At 52.5% G+C, this 15,533-nt stretch overlaps 7 protein-coding genes across 7 annotated transcripts; 3 read left to right on the top strand and 4 right to left on the bottom strand.

Annotated features, from left to right (window-relative positions):
- Window positions 1-740: 740 nt before the first annotated feature.
- PpBr36_06611 (uncharacterized protein) lies at window positions 741-1,840 on the top strand (the record flags this gene model as incomplete). Its single annotated transcript, XM_029893754.1, has 2 exons — window positions 741-1,407; window positions 1,551-1,840. The coding sequence occupies 2 exons, from the start codon at window positions 741-743 to the stop codon at window positions 1,838-1,840; spliced, it is 957 nt and encodes a 318-aa protein (XP_029745940.1).
- Window positions 1,841-2,503: 663 nt separating this feature from the next.
- PpBr36_06612 (uncharacterized protein) lies at window positions 2,504-3,015 on the top strand (the record flags this gene model as incomplete). Its single annotated transcript, XM_029893755.1, has 2 exons — window positions 2,504-2,795; window positions 2,969-3,015. The coding sequence occupies 2 exons, from the start codon at window positions 2,504-2,506 to the stop codon at window positions 3,013-3,015; spliced, it is 339 nt and encodes a 112-aa protein (XP_029745942.1).
- On the bottom strand, window positions 2,510-4,509 carry PpBr36_06613 (uncharacterized protein; the record flags this gene model as incomplete). Its single annotated transcript, XM_029893756.1, has 4 exons — window positions 2,510-2,775; window positions 3,233-3,866; window positions 3,936-4,145; window positions 4,183-4,509. 4 exons carry the CDS (start codon window positions 4,507-4,509, stop codon window positions 2,510-2,512), a joined length of 1,437 nt encoding a protein of 478 aa, XP_029745941.1.
- Window positions 4,510-5,644: 1,135 nt separating this feature from the next.
- Window positions 5,645-6,898, bottom strand: PpBr36_06614 (uncharacterized protein; the record flags this gene model as incomplete). Its single annotated transcript, XM_029893757.1, has 3 exons — window positions 5,645-6,238; window positions 6,322-6,795; window positions 6,878-6,898. 3 exons carry the CDS (start codon window positions 6,896-6,898, stop codon window positions 5,645-5,647), a joined length of 1,089 nt encoding a protein of 362 aa, XP_029745938.1.
- A 991-nt stretch (window positions 6,899-7,889) lies between these two features.
- On the top strand, window positions 7,890-8,300 carry PpBr36_06615 (uncharacterized protein; the record flags this gene model as incomplete). Its single annotated transcript, XM_029893758.1, has 2 exons — window positions 7,890-7,901; window positions 7,983-8,300. The coding sequence occupies 2 exons, from the start codon at window positions 7,890-7,892 to the stop codon at window positions 8,298-8,300; spliced, it is 330 nt and encodes a 109-aa protein (XP_029745937.1).
- A 290-nt stretch (window positions 8,301-8,590) lies between these two features.
- PpBr36_06616 (uncharacterized protein) lies at window positions 8,591-10,138 on the bottom strand (the record flags this gene model as incomplete). The annotated part of the gene is made up of 5 exons (XM_029893759.1): window positions 8,591-9,092; window positions 9,212-9,359; window positions 9,444-9,575; window positions 9,696-9,716; window positions 9,790-10,138. The coding sequence occupies 5 exons, from the start codon at window positions 10,136-10,138 to the stop codon at window positions 8,591-8,593; spliced, it is 1,152 nt and encodes a 383-aa protein (XP_029746189.1).
- Window positions 10,139-11,303: 1,165 nt separating this feature from the next.
- On the bottom strand, window positions 11,304-13,657 carry PpBr36_06617 (uncharacterized protein; the record flags this gene model as incomplete). The annotated part of the gene is made up of 3 exons (XM_029893760.1): window positions 11,304-12,905; window positions 13,050-13,168; window positions 13,504-13,657. 3 exons carry the CDS (start codon window positions 13,655-13,657, stop codon window positions 11,304-11,306), a joined length of 1,875 nt encoding a protein of 624 aa, XP_029745939.1.
- Window positions 13,658-15,533: the final 1,876 nt, after the last annotated feature.

A 15,533-nucleotide genomic window follows, 5' to 3' on the forward strand; every position in this document is an offset into this window, starting at 1 on the left:
AGATTGGCGGGGCATTCCCCGACTTCGGCCGGCGATTGAGTCTTTCATTCTCCAGTTCAGTTGGCTTTCTGATTTGAACTCTCGTCTCACTCTTTCCCCTCTCCAGCATGTAAACAATATTCGGTACAAGATTCTTCAACGGAATAAAGGTAACTCATCATAATTAGAGTATCCCGTCCTGCCGAGCAGGGTTCATGCGCAGTAAAGCTTGCTATCTGCGAAAAATTAAGAGCAGCAGAGGACAGCACTTGCGATGCGAAACCCAGAAGACCTGATGAGACCAATATGGGTATACTGAATTTGAACATCCAGGGTATCAACCTATGTATGTTACAGATCTCAGGCCCATCAGTGAAGCCAGTCTACATATTTTCATTATTCTCTCCATTGCGAGACTAAAGCTGCCATATCTGCGACAAATGCAATGGTCAGCTTGGCGTTCGGAACCGCACCCGCCGTGTTATCTCTCTTTGGACATTAGCCTATTTTGGAGCTTGTCATTTCCAGACCTGAATCTCGGAACGGCTTTGTTTGGTCCTGCAATGAATGTGGAAAAGAACAGATTTGTCCTCAAACCATGCGAGACGGTGAATCCTCGACCACGGTGCCTATCAAGGTGGTCAACCAGACGTAACTTGTTTGGCATATGTGCTCCGTTACGGTTGAGTTTGTTGATTTGGTGATCTGTAAACTATCAGCAGGCGCCCAAGCCCAATCCATACCTCCACTGCCATCCCACAATGTTATTACACCTAATCCCCCAAGCCCTCGGGTCCTTGCTCGTCCTCCTCCACATGTCATCGCCGGCCCTGGCCTGGGACCACCTCGACCGCAAGCACCCCAACCACCGCACGCTCTCCACCTTCCGCTGGACGCGGCCCTTCCTCGACCTGGAACTCAAGGTCCCAAACGCGCACGCCGACCCCAAGAACCAGGACCGCGACATCCCGGGCGGCTTCCACGTCTACTGCGAGGCGACCAAGACCTTTGCTGCGCGGCAGCTGACGGCGGCGGACCTGCACAGGCCGGCCCCGGACGGCCTCGAGCCCTGGGCCGCCGCGCTCGACGTCGCCCTCCACCAGCGCGTCTACCCGGGCGGCTGGGACGGAGAGGAGCTCATCGGCGACGGCATGCAGGTCCTGGTCATGGAGTACAGCGACGTTCCACCCTCGGTCAGGCGCTTCGTCGAGCAGGAAGGGGTCGACGCCCACACGGCCAAGCGCTGGCAGTTTGGCGTCTACGACAAGCCCGGCAGGGCTGGGAAGCAGAGGCGCGTGGCGTTTGGCGAGGGTTCCAGCTACGTCGAGGACCGTCCCACCGCACCCGAGGACAAGGTCATGATCTTTGCGCCGGGGGCGCTCTATGACATCTTGCCGCTTTGGGTAGCTGACGATAGCGCGTGCAAGAGTATGTCAAGACGCTCCTTTGTTTTTTTTTTTTTTTTTTTTTTTTTTTTTTTTTTTTTACTTTTTTGTCCTGTCCCATCCGACCTCTGTTCACCCCGGATGAGCTGGCTTCAGACCCTCAACTAACACGAAACACAAAAACAGAGCAATTCCTAGATCTGGACAAGTACGTCAAGCACGCCGAACACAACCGCGTCATCGCGTGGCCCATGACGCACACTGAGCCCGACCCGGCCCCCGGCGGCAGGAAGACCATCTTCTTCCAGATCAGGGCCAGCCTGCTGCTGGAGACGGTGCAGGGGCGACGGCACAGGGAGGCGTGGAAGAACCTTCACCTGCAGGCCAGCAGGGCCGAGAGGAGGCTGCAAAGGGACGAGAGGAAGAAGGGACAAGGCAGGAGGCGGGTGGATGCGATCTGGCACGACGAGTTATAGCTTTACTTTGTTTTTTCTCTTTTCTTCCCTCTCCCGTCGTTTTGTGTGTTCCCTTCCATATCCTATGCGGTGGTCTTCTTTCCCCCCCCCCCGGGATTTCCCCTCATCTTGATCAAAATGTTGCGTGCAAAATATATGCATAATTCAGCTACTGGGTACAGCTTCCAAGCTTATATTGCTTATAGTTCCGTGAAAGCTTCGATTCCGGGCCGGCTACCGCACCCATGCATCAGAACACGCTGCCTGATAGGGGACCAGGACAGGGTAGGCTTGCTTGCACGATGCAGAGCGCTCGCTGGCGTTGATATAAAAATAACAACCTCAACCTGGTCCGCCAAGCAGAATGCTCAAGTCTTCCTCAAATAGTGAGCGTCGAGAATGCCAGATTGGTGTGCAGAAAATGTCAGGGGTTATCAAAGGAAGTGAAGGAAAGAATGATTCCATGTACTCAGACAACCCCAGCGGGCCACTAATACGAGCGAGAAACTTGCAGGAACGGCACATTTGCCAAGTATAAAATGGCCAAGATGAAGCGCCCTTCATTGCCGTCATCTCAATCTCCAATCTCCTCTCCAGAGCCAGGACCCCAGCCCTCAAATCAGACAACCCCCTCTTCATACACGAGCCTCTTGTTTTCCCCTCTCGCTCTCCTTCCTTTAAAAAATGAAGCTAGCCGCCCTCATCACCATCCTCGCCAGCGCCGCCGCGCCCGTGCTCGCCGCCGTTGGAGGCCGCTGTTCCAGCAGCTATGGAGCCAACTGCATCTGCCTCAACAAGAACACGTGCCGCAACACGTACGGAGGACGGGCGGAGCAGGGCAGCGCCGGTAACTGGCCGTGCCCCTCGGACGGCGACGACATCTGGGGCTGCTTCGTCAACAACTGCAAGGGCAGCTCGACCGTCTGCCAGTGGAGGGACTTTTGCGCGAGTTCGAGCTTTGGGACGGTGTTGCCTGGTAAGTTTTTTTTTTTTTTTTTTTTTGTTCTCTCTTTTCGTTCTTCGAGTCGTTGCCCTCTTTCGTTTCGTCTCTTTTTTCAGTCTTACACAACTCTTTGCTTTCTTGATACTGGCCCGATTGTACTTATCGCTTCAGGAGCTGACAAGGACTTCTCAACTGCTTTTTAAAAGACCCTGTCTGCCCTGGTGGAAACAACTTTGTGTGCTGCAAGTACTGAGTTTGGGCGTTTCCTCATTCTTGATTTGGGCTGGCTGTGCAATACAAGTCAAGAGACTCGATACAGACAGGACAAAACTCGGTGGCAATGAGGTAATTATTGAAAGTAAGAAAACACGTCTCAACTCTGGTAGCAAATAATACAGTCCAGACGAGTCAATTGCAGTGCCTCCCGGAAAAGCTGCCAAGTCAATTAATCGTGATGCAATATCACTGACCTGGCGCATCCCTGAGAGGCACATACCGCACCGCTATCATCTTCTGCCGCTTCACGTTCCCCTGCTCGTCCTTGTCTACCGCCCATATGTGCTGCCTCTCAGACCCGGGCGAGTCGTCAACCGGGATAAACATCCTCCCGGGCGCCCGGAGCTGGTTGATCAGCTCCTCGTGCAGCTCGGCGGCGCTCGCCCCGACATGTATGGCATCCCAGCCTTTCCCCCTATCAGCCACTGTCTCCATCTCCTCCTGGCGCAGGTCCTCGTCCGGCTCGACCCAGCCCTTGCGCCCGTCGCCGACGCGGAACTTGAGTCGTCCAGACGCTAACAAGCGCTTCCCCTCGTCCGACTTCGCCGTGTTCTGCTCGGCCAGGTCCCGCAGCGCCGGTATGTGCTCGACGCCCACCACAGTGCCCTTGGGACCGACCAGCTCCGCAATCACGCGCGTCAGGTAGCCGGACCCGGACCCAATGTCCAGCACGCGCGGCGCCGGGTTGCCTGGCCGCGGCTGGATGTAGTCGAGCAGGCTCTCGATTGCCATGGCGTGCATGTGCGGCGCCGAGATGGTGGCGCCGTGCCCGATGGGCTGCGGCGAGTCCTCGTACGGCATTTGCCGAGAGTAGTGTCCACGGTCGACCTATTTGGAGGTGGAATGCAGGGGGGTTAGAAAAGGGTTCATGAAGGAGTACTAAAATAAGAAGACAACCATGCTCATTTCGTAGTTGTCAAATGGTCGTGACTGAACCTTTAGGAAAGCCTCCTTAACCGCCTCAGTCGTGATGAGCTTGTTCTTCCACAGGTTCTCCACGAGGGCCTTATTGGTGGTCCCTCCGCTGAGCCAGGCCATCTTGGAGGACAGCCGGAGCCGAGACGGCAAGGTGGACGTGGTTGGCGACTGGGACGGCAGTTCTGCGGACTAGCGCCGACGTCGCACACTGCGCACCAGCAGCGACGGCGGTGGTGGCGGGCGCTGCGGTCTGCGCTGGCGAGATGGGGGCGGCCCCCGGGTCTAGTCTAGCTGTGCCGTGTTGGTGTTGGTGTTGATGCGGCTGCTGCTGATGACGATGGCTCCCAAAAAGCCGATGCTGCAGCGGCGGCGCAACATCCAACGTTCTTTCAGGGGCTGCTGCGTGCAAGGGAGTCGCTCTAGGCCTGACTGGGACTAGTAATGGATATGTTTGCACGGGTTTTGATGGCCACGATAATGCGCTGGTGAAACTTTCCGTGCTTGCCAGTAACGAGACCGTCAAGGCCAGAATGGTCAATGGACCTGAGATCATTGCTAGCTCGGCCTTGTGATGTGATGTCACCCTAAGTGCGCGCCGAGAACGATTAGGTAAGATAGGGTGGAGAGGGCACGCAGTGTCTCTCGGAGCAAGTTGCTGTAGCTGGCGAATGGATGAAAAGAAGATGCAGGTATCCGTAGCTTCTCTTTTTTTTTTTTTTTTTTTGCCTTTGCATCCATCAGACTACAAAGTCAGATGAAGAAATAGAGGGAGGGAGGCATTCGTTTAATACCGCTCTTTTCTTCTCTTTACTTTTCAACCCTTTTTCTTTCCGTCCCCTCCCTTGAAAATCTTACAAAACCTTCTTGATCCGGTACATTACACCGGTTTGCGGCAAGTTTGCGCGTCGGTACCACGGATTACACCTCCGCGGCGAGCGGGCCTAACCCTGTTGAACAAATAACAACCCCAAATCATATTGAGGCGGAGTTATTCGTCTGTAGCTGGAGCAATGCGGATGAAAAAGATGAGACGGGAATCCAGAACACATGGTTGCTGCGTGGATAAAGTGTTAACCTGATACTGGGCTTGCAAGGGAGAGCTTCGCAAGTCTGCAAGGTCTGGTACTACCTTGGGATGGTTACCCCACGTTGATAGGGGCATGAGCCACTAAAGTCTGAATTATATGTTACCTTTTATCACCCGATCGGCTAACTCGGAAGTAACTAACCTAAGCGTTTTGATTATCAATAATCCAGCTCATGCAGTAACGTGTACTGTCATACTACCCAGGATAAGAATGCATTCCCGAGTCGAAAGAAGAAGAAAAAGATTGGCGACGGTTGAGGCAAGCCCATGCATGTTAATTTGTACAAGGCAATGGCAACGTTCCATCACTTGGGATTACAGCGACAGTGAAACATGAAGTACACAGCCCCGTTTGTTCCAGCTCAGATGACAGGTGGGCGGAATGGCTGAGGTTCCGAATATCAATGTGCTGAAAAGAAATCGGCTGCTTAATGCAGGTGGTGATGTATATAGGAGAGGATGCGGATAGCATAGGTAGCGGAAATCTAAGACAATCCGTAATTAGAATAGAAAAAAAAAAAAAGAACAAAAAAACTAAAAGAAAACAAAAGAATAACAGCTTTAGCAGACTAAACAGAAACTAGCGTAGAAAAAGAACTGCCTAGACGACTCGATCTGGAGTCTCCCCCTCGGCAACAATAGCCACGCCCAAGCCCCTGTCAGGACTCTGCAGCACAAGTTGCTCGTGTCTTCTTGCCCGGATGTAGTCGCTGAGTGACCTGATAAGAATAAACCAGCCAACAATCATCAGTACATAAGCCAACCAGTCAGATCCGCTAATGTCGCTGCCTCCCGATCCGGCGCCACCTTGTTGGACAGCGTTGGGGTCAAAATTGTGCGCGTTCGGGTCTGGGGGTTCGGCGTAATTTTCGGGTTCAGACGATCCGCTGGTGTGCATGGAGCCGGCACCAGTCCCGGTTGTGGCTTTGAACTGAAATCCATACTGAATCAGAGTGATTCCAAGGCCACCTCGTGACCCGTTCTTCGCCGCGTGGGTCGAGTGCAGGAGGTAAGTGAGCAGGAAGCCGATCAGAGGTTGGAAGGTGATTGTGATCATGCCATTCCAGACGAATGAAAAGAAAGAGCCAACGGGCATCCCGTCGATGTAAACCTCGTCGGCACCTCCGAATCCAGGCGCCATGATTGTTGTTTCCCAATATGGCGGTGCCGCGTCAGCAGCAGCTTGTTCGTATGTCTGCAATGATAAACAAGCGTCAGTCATTGAGTTGTGTAGTAAAAAAGAAAGTCATGACGTGACCTCCACGAAATGTCACCTACCGGTGGTTGTTCCTCCTTCTCCTCCCCGCGCTCGGGCTTCGCAGAAAGATTCGAGAATACACCGTCCGACTGCATACCAGCACCGTAGACCCTGAATGGCGTTGTCGCCGCACCGGATACGGGCGCAGTGGATTGTGCTGTCGCCGACTGACCTCCTGCGCCGGCCGCATTCATCGTAACAGTCGAGCTCACGCCGACCTGTGATGAGGACGACGACGGGGTGGGAGAAGTCGAAGCTTGCGAGGTGCCCGGGGTGGCACGAACTAGCCTCTGGGTGTCGTCGATATCGTCATCGCTGTCGTCTGCACTGTCGAATGCATCGGCCAGTGTTGTGTCTACGTCCTTTTGGCGCGCATCGTTACGGTCTCGTCCAAAAACCGACGATTCCCTCGATCTGAAAGAAGGCGGCGGGGAGTTCGGTATCCTGCCGGGATGAATAGGGCTATTGTGGTCGTCTTCGTCGCGGGCGTTAACCTGTCGGGTAATAAATGAGAACATTGTTAGAACTAACATAACTGACGATCATGATGCAAGCATATCGTTAAGCGCCACATACCCTCTCGTAGCCCCCGGCCATGATGAGGTATCGGGTTACTTCTGTCGGCCGATAAGAAACGAAACGACTCTGCCGGGTGTTGGATTTAAAATCTTCGGGATGGCGATGGATTCAATCAACCGTCGATGTGACTGATGTTGATGTGGTAAGAATTAGTGATCGTTCAAGTTGCCACCGCCAGCGAGGCCCCGAGTAGCGAATTGATTGGAGTCGGTTAAGGTCGTAGCGGCAAATAGTAGAGGACAGGATTCGAGTTGGACGGACGATAGGCTGTTTCGGGAATTCAAAAGCAAAGTAAAAAGAAAGACCGAAACCCAGGAGATGCGTAAATAAACCAGTTCAAGTAGGAAAAAAAGGAGTGAGGTCAGTAAAAGTCGTAAACTGGATTGCTGAGGGTTTGTGGTGATGAATGATGCACGGCAAGCCAGAACGGACGTGTGGATGATGCCTACTGCACGTTAAGACAATTCGACGGTCGGCGGCGACCATGGAAATTAGGGGCGGCAAGGGGGCGTTCAACGCCTCTCCTTGGCCCCTGCAAAATCGCTGCAACAGATGCGGGTGGATGACATGCCCAAGCCTCAATGGAAACTGGGGTCGGATGACCGACCATCCCCGGCGGCACGACTTGACTGTCTAGCGCCTTAGTGCCCTAGAAACTCCGAGGCGAGGGGGAAGGCCACCGCCCAGAAGCTTCGACTTCAGCTGGCAAAATCCCTGCCAAGACAACAGACGCTTACAAAGGGTTGCGGCACGAAGCAGATGCATACGCAACGCCTGCTCCACTGTCTGAGGTGGGGCGGGACACTGCGTCCAATCAGCGCCGTCAAAAGACCCTCCAATGTCCCGTTCTCGTCTCGTCTCGTTCAACTTTGATCGGTATTCGCATTCGTAGTGGACCAGAGCCGTAACTGTGGGTCCCCTGCCAAAGGTCGATGGGTAAGATATCGTCAGTATTTCTCCATTGAAGAAAAGACCTGAGCCGTCTTCGCCCAGAAGCCTCCCTATCACAATGTCGAGAAGTGTAAGTCTACAAACTAGAAACAATGCGTCTTGCTTGAATTAGAGCTAATATCGACACGCCCCTACCTCTTCTCCCTTCCAGGTCGCAGCAAAACACTTCAGCGCCGCTCTAGGACGCTGGCCCAAGGACCCCCTGCGGCCCGAGAGGCAGCTGCAGGACGTGCTCTCCAAGCGCCTCGAGACCGGTGAGGGCGTCGACTTGCGGCAGGCAAACGCGCTCTACTCGCTCCTCGACAACCGCTACAAGCACAGATACCGCATCACGGAGGACTTTATGCTCAAGCCCAAGAGCAAACCGACTTATTACGACGACCTGATCAAAGACCTTGATGCTGCCCCGACAAGAACCGTATGGCACCGGTTAATGATGAGGATTTCGGGCATGTTCCGCCTCCAATGAAGAGGGGGGATAAGATGTTTGTTAAGATGGCGTCGCTCGTCCCGAGCTCCTTGTGTACCACCAGGCTTGTACGATACATACGATACACGCGACGAATTTAATCTCTTCCTGGCACCGCGTCTAGGGAGAATGGCCATGTCTGTATCTTATCTGTGTATTGCCATCTAGATTTTATACCCAGCAAGTCACGAGGCAGTGCCATGTGCTAACAAACTCCTCAACACCTCTTTTTATCCCATTTACATTTCGCAAGGTAAAAGGAACCAGACTGTTCTCAAGGGCAACCCCACTCAAATGTACTTTCCATCCGGGTCCATCCGTCCCATCAAGTCCATACTCTTCTCGTACATGGTGAACACAATACCACCGCTCATTATCAACCTCGCCAGGCGAGGTAGTGCGCCGCTCCAAAAGGTTAGGATACCTTCCTGCTTGAAAATTATGGACGCGCACCGGAAGCTGTTTCCGTAGACGGACCGAGCCTCGGAGCTCTGCATGCGAGTCTTGATGGTATCCAGCGGCTGCGTGACATAGACAGTGATGAGTCCCGCCACGCCACCAACAGCAAAAGTCCCAACCGTGCCAAGCTTCTCCCCTGGCGCCGTGTAAGACTCCGCCATCTGCCGTAGAAAAGTGTAGGCTGAGAATCGCGTCGCGCTGTTGGCTGACTGTCGTGCCGTTGTGGGCACGAAGCCCTGGAAGAAGCCCTTTATGCCACGTTCGCGGGCTATTATGGGCACGGCATGTAGGAACCCGCGCAGACGAGGTTTTGCCGATTTACGATCCTCGATTCTGGATTCATTTGTTAGCTAGAGTTTCCCTGCGGCCATGTAGGATGCGCGAGTCCCGAACGTTCCCAAAAACGGACAGCGCAGATTGGTGTCCGAGATGTCAAGCCGCATGCCACTCACAGGGTCGTCTTGATGCTCTCCGTAGGCGTCACAGCGAGCAGAGACTCTGTGACACCCGCGCCAAAGCCAGCCAGGACAGTCCTGGGGCCCGACATCTTTCCATTCTCGTCCGCAAGGAGACGTTTGTACTGGTCAAAGGCAACGAATCCTATTCACCAGAGCAGCAAAAATCACCCCTCCCGTCAGTACCCAAAAAGAAAAAGTAGAAGGCGCCCGAGCTGTGCAAACATACGAATTCCCGCCTTGGCCGAGTTTCCTATTATCAACGTCGTGCACCCGGCATACCACTGTTTGCCGAACGGCGGCCATGGCAGTTTCTGTCCCTCGGCGAGATTCCGGTTGAGTTGTGTACGTGTTTTGGCGACTGCGAGGCACATGCTAGAGGTCAGTCTCGACCCGGTAACATGATTTCCAGGCCCGGGTAAGGAATTTCGCCAGGTTCGTTTGGGAGGGCACAGTATATATAGCAAGATGATTCACGCACATTCGGCAGGGTATGTAATAGCTGTATGGAATGGGGCATTAGCATATGCAGTACGGATTTGCCCGATGGTAAAAGAGTGACAGCCGTAGCTCACCGATCTCGACGGCGCCGGCCGTAGACCCGGCAATGATAGACCTCAAGGCGCTGGGGCCCTTCTTCATCGACGCCGCCACCGGCGCATCCCCCTTCTCATTTTTCTGCTGCTGGTCTGCCATGGTCGGGCGAGGGGTCCGCAATGTGCTGCTCGTCTCGAGGACCTGCCGTCGAGGGCCGAAACGACTCGATTGCTTGTCGATGGCAGTTGTCTTGGCTTTTGGGCAGGTTCGTGAGGTCACGAGACTAATTGTCGGACGGGTTTTGCACCGATGTGCGACGGTTATGATGAATCGGCAGAATCCCAGGGCTTCATGTGGCGTGGAGCTTGAGATTTCGCCCGGTCGCATGCATCATCAAAGGCGTCACCCAAGACACAGGACCGCTAGCGATTTCCGGGGTTGCAAGACCCCACCCATACTGCCGGGACCCCACAAGAGCTCCTACTCGATCCGATCGCGGACATCAATCGTGACTTGCATAGCAATACATCTATAGCCAAATAACGTCTCCTCATCCTCTGTCACGCTACCTTAACTGCCACGCACCAATTTGGTTACGGTTTCCGTGTCTTGAGATGTGCGGATATACATTACTATGAAAGAATTCCAGGCCAGCAGTCAAACAGGAGATTTTGGACCAACGTTTACTCAAAGGTGAATTTGCCTGGTTAACTTAATCACAGGACAGTCGCGCCTTGGACGACAGCATCTCAGTGATCAAATCACCTGATATTGGACACAATGATCAAACATTTGCCTAATTAACAGATCGATTGAACAAATCAATCTCACCAACAATATACCACTACGTACAACTGAATTCGACAGAAGAGAGGAGATCGTTGCGTAGATGCTCAGAGATCAACCACAGGCCAGATGGCTATGTATAACAAACCAAAAACGCATTCTCGCCCAAATTTCCGGCAAAAGCCCACGAGAGAGCAGAGAGGAATATGCGTTAAACAAACAAAAATCAAGTGAGTGAAATCAGTTGTGCCACCTGTCTCCGTCTAAGATGTACCTGGACATCAGGATAAAATACTCCAAATGATCCGTTGCCCAGTTTTCCTTTGAAATCCATGTGGTATCGTGTTTTTTTTTTTTTTCCAGTCCGGATGTGCTTGACCGCTTCATAAAGGAAAGATAAGCGGTACTTTGAAGCTCAAAAACAAGCCATAGAAAAAGAAACGAAAAAATAAAAGAAAAGGAGAAAAAAGAGAAAAAGAAAAAAACAAGAAAAGGGGGGAAATAAAATAAAAAAGAATGCCTCCGAATCAAATTCGTCTCAAAATCAGATATGCCAAGAGCACATCATTATGCAGATAATTAGCGAGAAGTAAAAAGTCGTATCGTTCATCCAAGTTCATGGCTCAGAAAATGATTGTAGGCAAATCTTCATGGGAAGTTGAGATTCGAAGGACTCCGCGTGGACGGCAAGAGATATTCGTGAACCGGGCTGTCATGTTGCACAGCATCGGTCATGTGAGCATGTGCAACCCACAGCGTCAGCACGTCATCGACCACTGACCCCAAGGCCATCTCGTCCCTTGCTGCCGTTAGATAACCCGTTTTTAGCGTTACCGGCAGCGACGCCGGCATAGCTCCAGCCAGTAGCCCCAAGTCCACCCGATGCGCGCTTTTTCGTGCGCATGTGGTTTTGAGCCGCAGCTGCGTCGTCTTCTTCCTCCATACTGAACACAAAGGCAGAGTCCTCCTCATCAATTGGCGTGGTAAACCTGCCTGATGAACTGATCGAGCCACTGCTGACATTCCGCTGCGTTGAACCACGCGGGTCAAAGTCTCTGTCCCTGCCGCCCAACAAGCTGGAGGAGCCCAGGCCAGTGCCGTTGATGCCCCTAGCTGAGTTTGGGTGCAGACGCGGACTTGAACTGTTGTTGATGTCGCCAATCTTTGTGCTTTGTAACTGCTGGGTGAGTGCGGTGAGCGACTCGCTCCGTGATCGATGGCTTGGGGACCCGTTGCCGTTGGCCAGGCTATCCATCTCTGCGTCGATGGCCAAGCTAGAATTCCGGAGAGGACTGCCAACGTGGCCAAAGACGGAGGCGACGTTCTTCATGGATTTTCCGGGGATCATACGGTGGCCATGGTGGTTGGGATCGCTCTCCTCCTCGGAGCGGTATCTCTGGAACAAGGGGCCCCATCTGCTTGGACTGGCTCCCAGGCTTCCGAATTTGGGCAACGACGACGCATCACTCCCATTGCCTATGACGCCAGAAGATGTGGCAGGATCGTCCGTGAGGCGGACGGAGCCACGTCGAGCCTTCTCCTGAGGAGTCAAAACGTCGTTGGCCAGAGTGCTGGGGATGTAGTCCTCCTCGAAGAACATGAAACCCGGGTCCCAGTCGTCTCGATCGCCCTTTGGTGCACTTGCACTCAGCATCTTGGGCTTGGCGAAGCGCGATGAGGAGTGCATCATGCGCTTGCCAAAATATTCCTCGTCGCCATTCACAGGCGGACTGTTGCCTATAGCGACAGCAGACTCGTGGGATGCAGGGGACAGGTGATCACTGCTTCCAAAAGCCGACGTGTGTAAAAGCTTGAGCGTCTCAGATGTACGGGGATCTTTAGGGGTGCTCAGGGAAGCTGATGCAGATTCGAGGCCAAACTTGGAAGGCATTGATGAAGGCCACGGTCCATAGCGAGCCGCATGCGAGATGCCGTTTGAGTCGAACGAGGCCGGCAAAGGGGCGTCGAGAACTGAGAGGCCTTTGTATGCGACAGGAGACAGGCCCATGCCGAACCTGTTGAGATCATCGTCTCTGGGCGAGCCATACATTGAGGCGGGGTTTGAAGAGTAGGTAGTATCGATCGTGGGCACACCGTTTTCCATGCTTGGTTGGCGACCCAGTTGATGCCCACCATACTGATCTTCTGGCGCCAGGTAGGGGTTCGGTCCGCCATATGCATCGGGGTTTCGCATGAACGAATTCGTCAGAGCGCTGTTGGAGGTGTGCGGGTATGTAGGTGGGTTGACTCGGCTTCCGAGGTTTATCGGAGCGGCAGCTATCGTGACACCGTTCTTTCCATAGTTGATGCGTCGGCCGTCAGGTAGGACGTGGATGTTGGCGCATTTCGGTCCAAATTTGCAATTGCCCTGTACAATGTTTCACGGGTCAGCCTCCATACCTCCTTGTCAAACAAGCCTCGGGTCCATATCGCTACTGCGGGGAAGAAGCCGGCGCACTGTCACTGAACCAAGCGCAGCACTCGAAAACCGGGGTTTCGGGGTGTACGTTACCTTTGCAAAGTATTTACAGACGTTCTCTGTCGCGTTGCTGAGGTCATGGCTAAACGGGCATGCGTTTCCGGCCTGGCATGCGCCTTGCTTGAAGAACTTGCACGGAACGTGTGCAGTGTCTGTACGTGGTAACAACCTTGTCAGCTGGTACTTCATCCCCACAGCGCCAATCGCGCGCGCAGTCGGTGCAATTGAGTCGCATGCGATGGGCAAGGTGCTGGTGTTCGTATTTGATACAGGCTAGAATGACTGCTATTCTCGAGAAATGAGAGTGCTTCGTTGCCAGCGAGTTGAGGTCGAGAGGGCAGCCGTTGTGATGCAAATTGCACCGCTGAAGCCCAATCGCTAAACTTGTTTTGTTCGCCCCGCGCCCTCAATTCATTGACCCTTTCTCTGGTTTCACAATAAAACAACGGGGAATGTGTCTGGGGAAAATATTAAAAATTGGACGTACTCGGAGGGCTTCTCGGCCCATCAAATCGCTGATTTCCTGGCATGTTGTTGCTGTTGTTGCTCATGGCGCCATTCCCCCGTCCTCCTTGCGTAGATGGGATGACGAGGCTTCCGGATCTCATGTGGCGGACTTCGGGGTTGTTCGGTGCTGACATTGCGTTTGTGCAAGTCAAGTGTGTTCGCGCTCGCCTCGGGCGACAGACTCTTAGGGTTTCACGTCGATGGCAACCAGCAACCCAGTGGTGATGGGAGGTAAAATATGAGGGTGGTGTGGTTGTATGTAATATGGCAAAGGCAGGCAAGGGACTGTAGGCAGGGTAGATGGGTAGGTATGTCGGAGGTAACGGATTCGGCTGCGGCTACCTTTGCGTAGGATGTCCCACTGCTCCGTGGTTGACTGCGGTCTGTGTGGTTGTTCTAAGACGCCCGCCCGCCTTCAAAGCTTGGTTGCCTTGTAGTGAGCATTTGGCCAAGTCCTTTGCTTCTTTGCGTCGCCGCGGGGGGAGCGAGGGGCGGCAAGGGCGGTGACACGCTTTTTAGGGCAAAATGATGGCTTTTAATGGGGCGCCTTTAGTGTGAGGGGTGTGCTTACAATTCCCGTTACTTGACGACTCGGTCACTAATCCTCCTGACAACCCAGACCATTGGCGTGGATGCGTGATCTCAGACTCTCCGCAAGTAGGTCACCTGCACAAAGTCCGAGCAAGTACAGTGTGTAATACCAAAATAAAAATGGCACGGATTTTACTTGACTTTTTCTAATGATGAATTAAAAGGAGGAGGAAAAAAGGGCGAAAAAAAAGGAAAGAAAAAGGAAAAACCGGACGCGATTAACTCTGTGAGCGGGACCTGGACCCGTCGACTCGCGGTGCGCGGTATTACTGTCGTATCTGTTGAAAAAGTGAGGGGCGGAAACAATCAAGACACTTTGGTGTGTGGGGTGATGCAACAAGCTGAGCCCGGGTCATCCAAGACACTTGAGAGACAAGTGAATGATTGAGGTTGTTTTGCTCGAGCTGACTAACATTAGGCCTACAGTAGATCTTGGGCAGAAGAAAACATGTTGTCGTAGCTATCCAAATATAAGAGGATCATTTAATCCGGAATAATTGCTACAAGGATAATTATAGAAAGAGAACAAAGATAGAATACGGTTTTTTGCAATGCATACTAAATTCAGTCTCGGTCCCTAGGAGATATAGCCTATACATCTGCGCAAACTTGGCATCGTTGTCCCTGTATTGAAGATGCTGTGTCTAGCCCCCAATTCTTGGCCAATTCTTGGGTATGCATAACCCGGGAGGACGTCTGGCTTCGGCGCCAACTCTGTTAGGAAACACTCTTGCAAACTTGGTCTCTGGCTTTGATACCATACTGTTTACGATAATATCATTGTGCATCAACAAAGAAGCGTTTAGATCTGCGGGGCTCCAAATTTTCCTACAGGATTCACCTATTTAAAGGCCAACCTGAGCGGCAACTAAATTGAATGGGAGGTCAGTGGAAAAATACATCATACATCATACATCATACTTGGGACAGTAGCTGCGCAACAGTTGAAGAAATTAAACTGAAAGCAACAATTAAGCGACGGATTATCGGAAACATTCAACGGTAAAAGAAGAAATATAAGTTTTAAAATTCTGAAACAAGCTATTTACAAAACGCCAATATCAAACCGAAAGTAACAGTCAACTTGACAGGAAAAGGAAAATATGTGCCAGCCCTTCAGAGGTCTTGTGAAACTGAACAACCTCTATTTTTCTTGTCCAAAATTGGGTATATAGGACTTCCAGGAAAACAATGCCTTCGCGCGCTCCCAGTTCTTCAAGGCATATTCAGAGGCAAATTACCAGCTATAATTGGGCAGGCTTTAATAATGCGCTGCGACGAGTGTAAGCCCTTTTCCCTTCACTAATCTATTGCAACCACGCTCTGCCGATTTGCATGATGAGCTCAAGCAAGGATATCCACGACCTTCCAAGTTAAGGCATTCTGTGGAAAAGTCGCGACACTAAAATGACTGAGGAC

This window comes from Pyricularia pennisetigena (genome assembly GCF_004337985.1).
Source record: "Pyricularia pennisetigena strain Br36 chromosome 4 map unlocalized Pyricularia_pennisetigena_Br36_Scf_6, whole genome shotgun sequence".
Taxonomy (NCBI): Eukaryota; Fungi; Ascomycota; class Sordariomycetes; order Magnaporthales; family Pyriculariaceae; genus Pyricularia; species Pyricularia pennisetigena.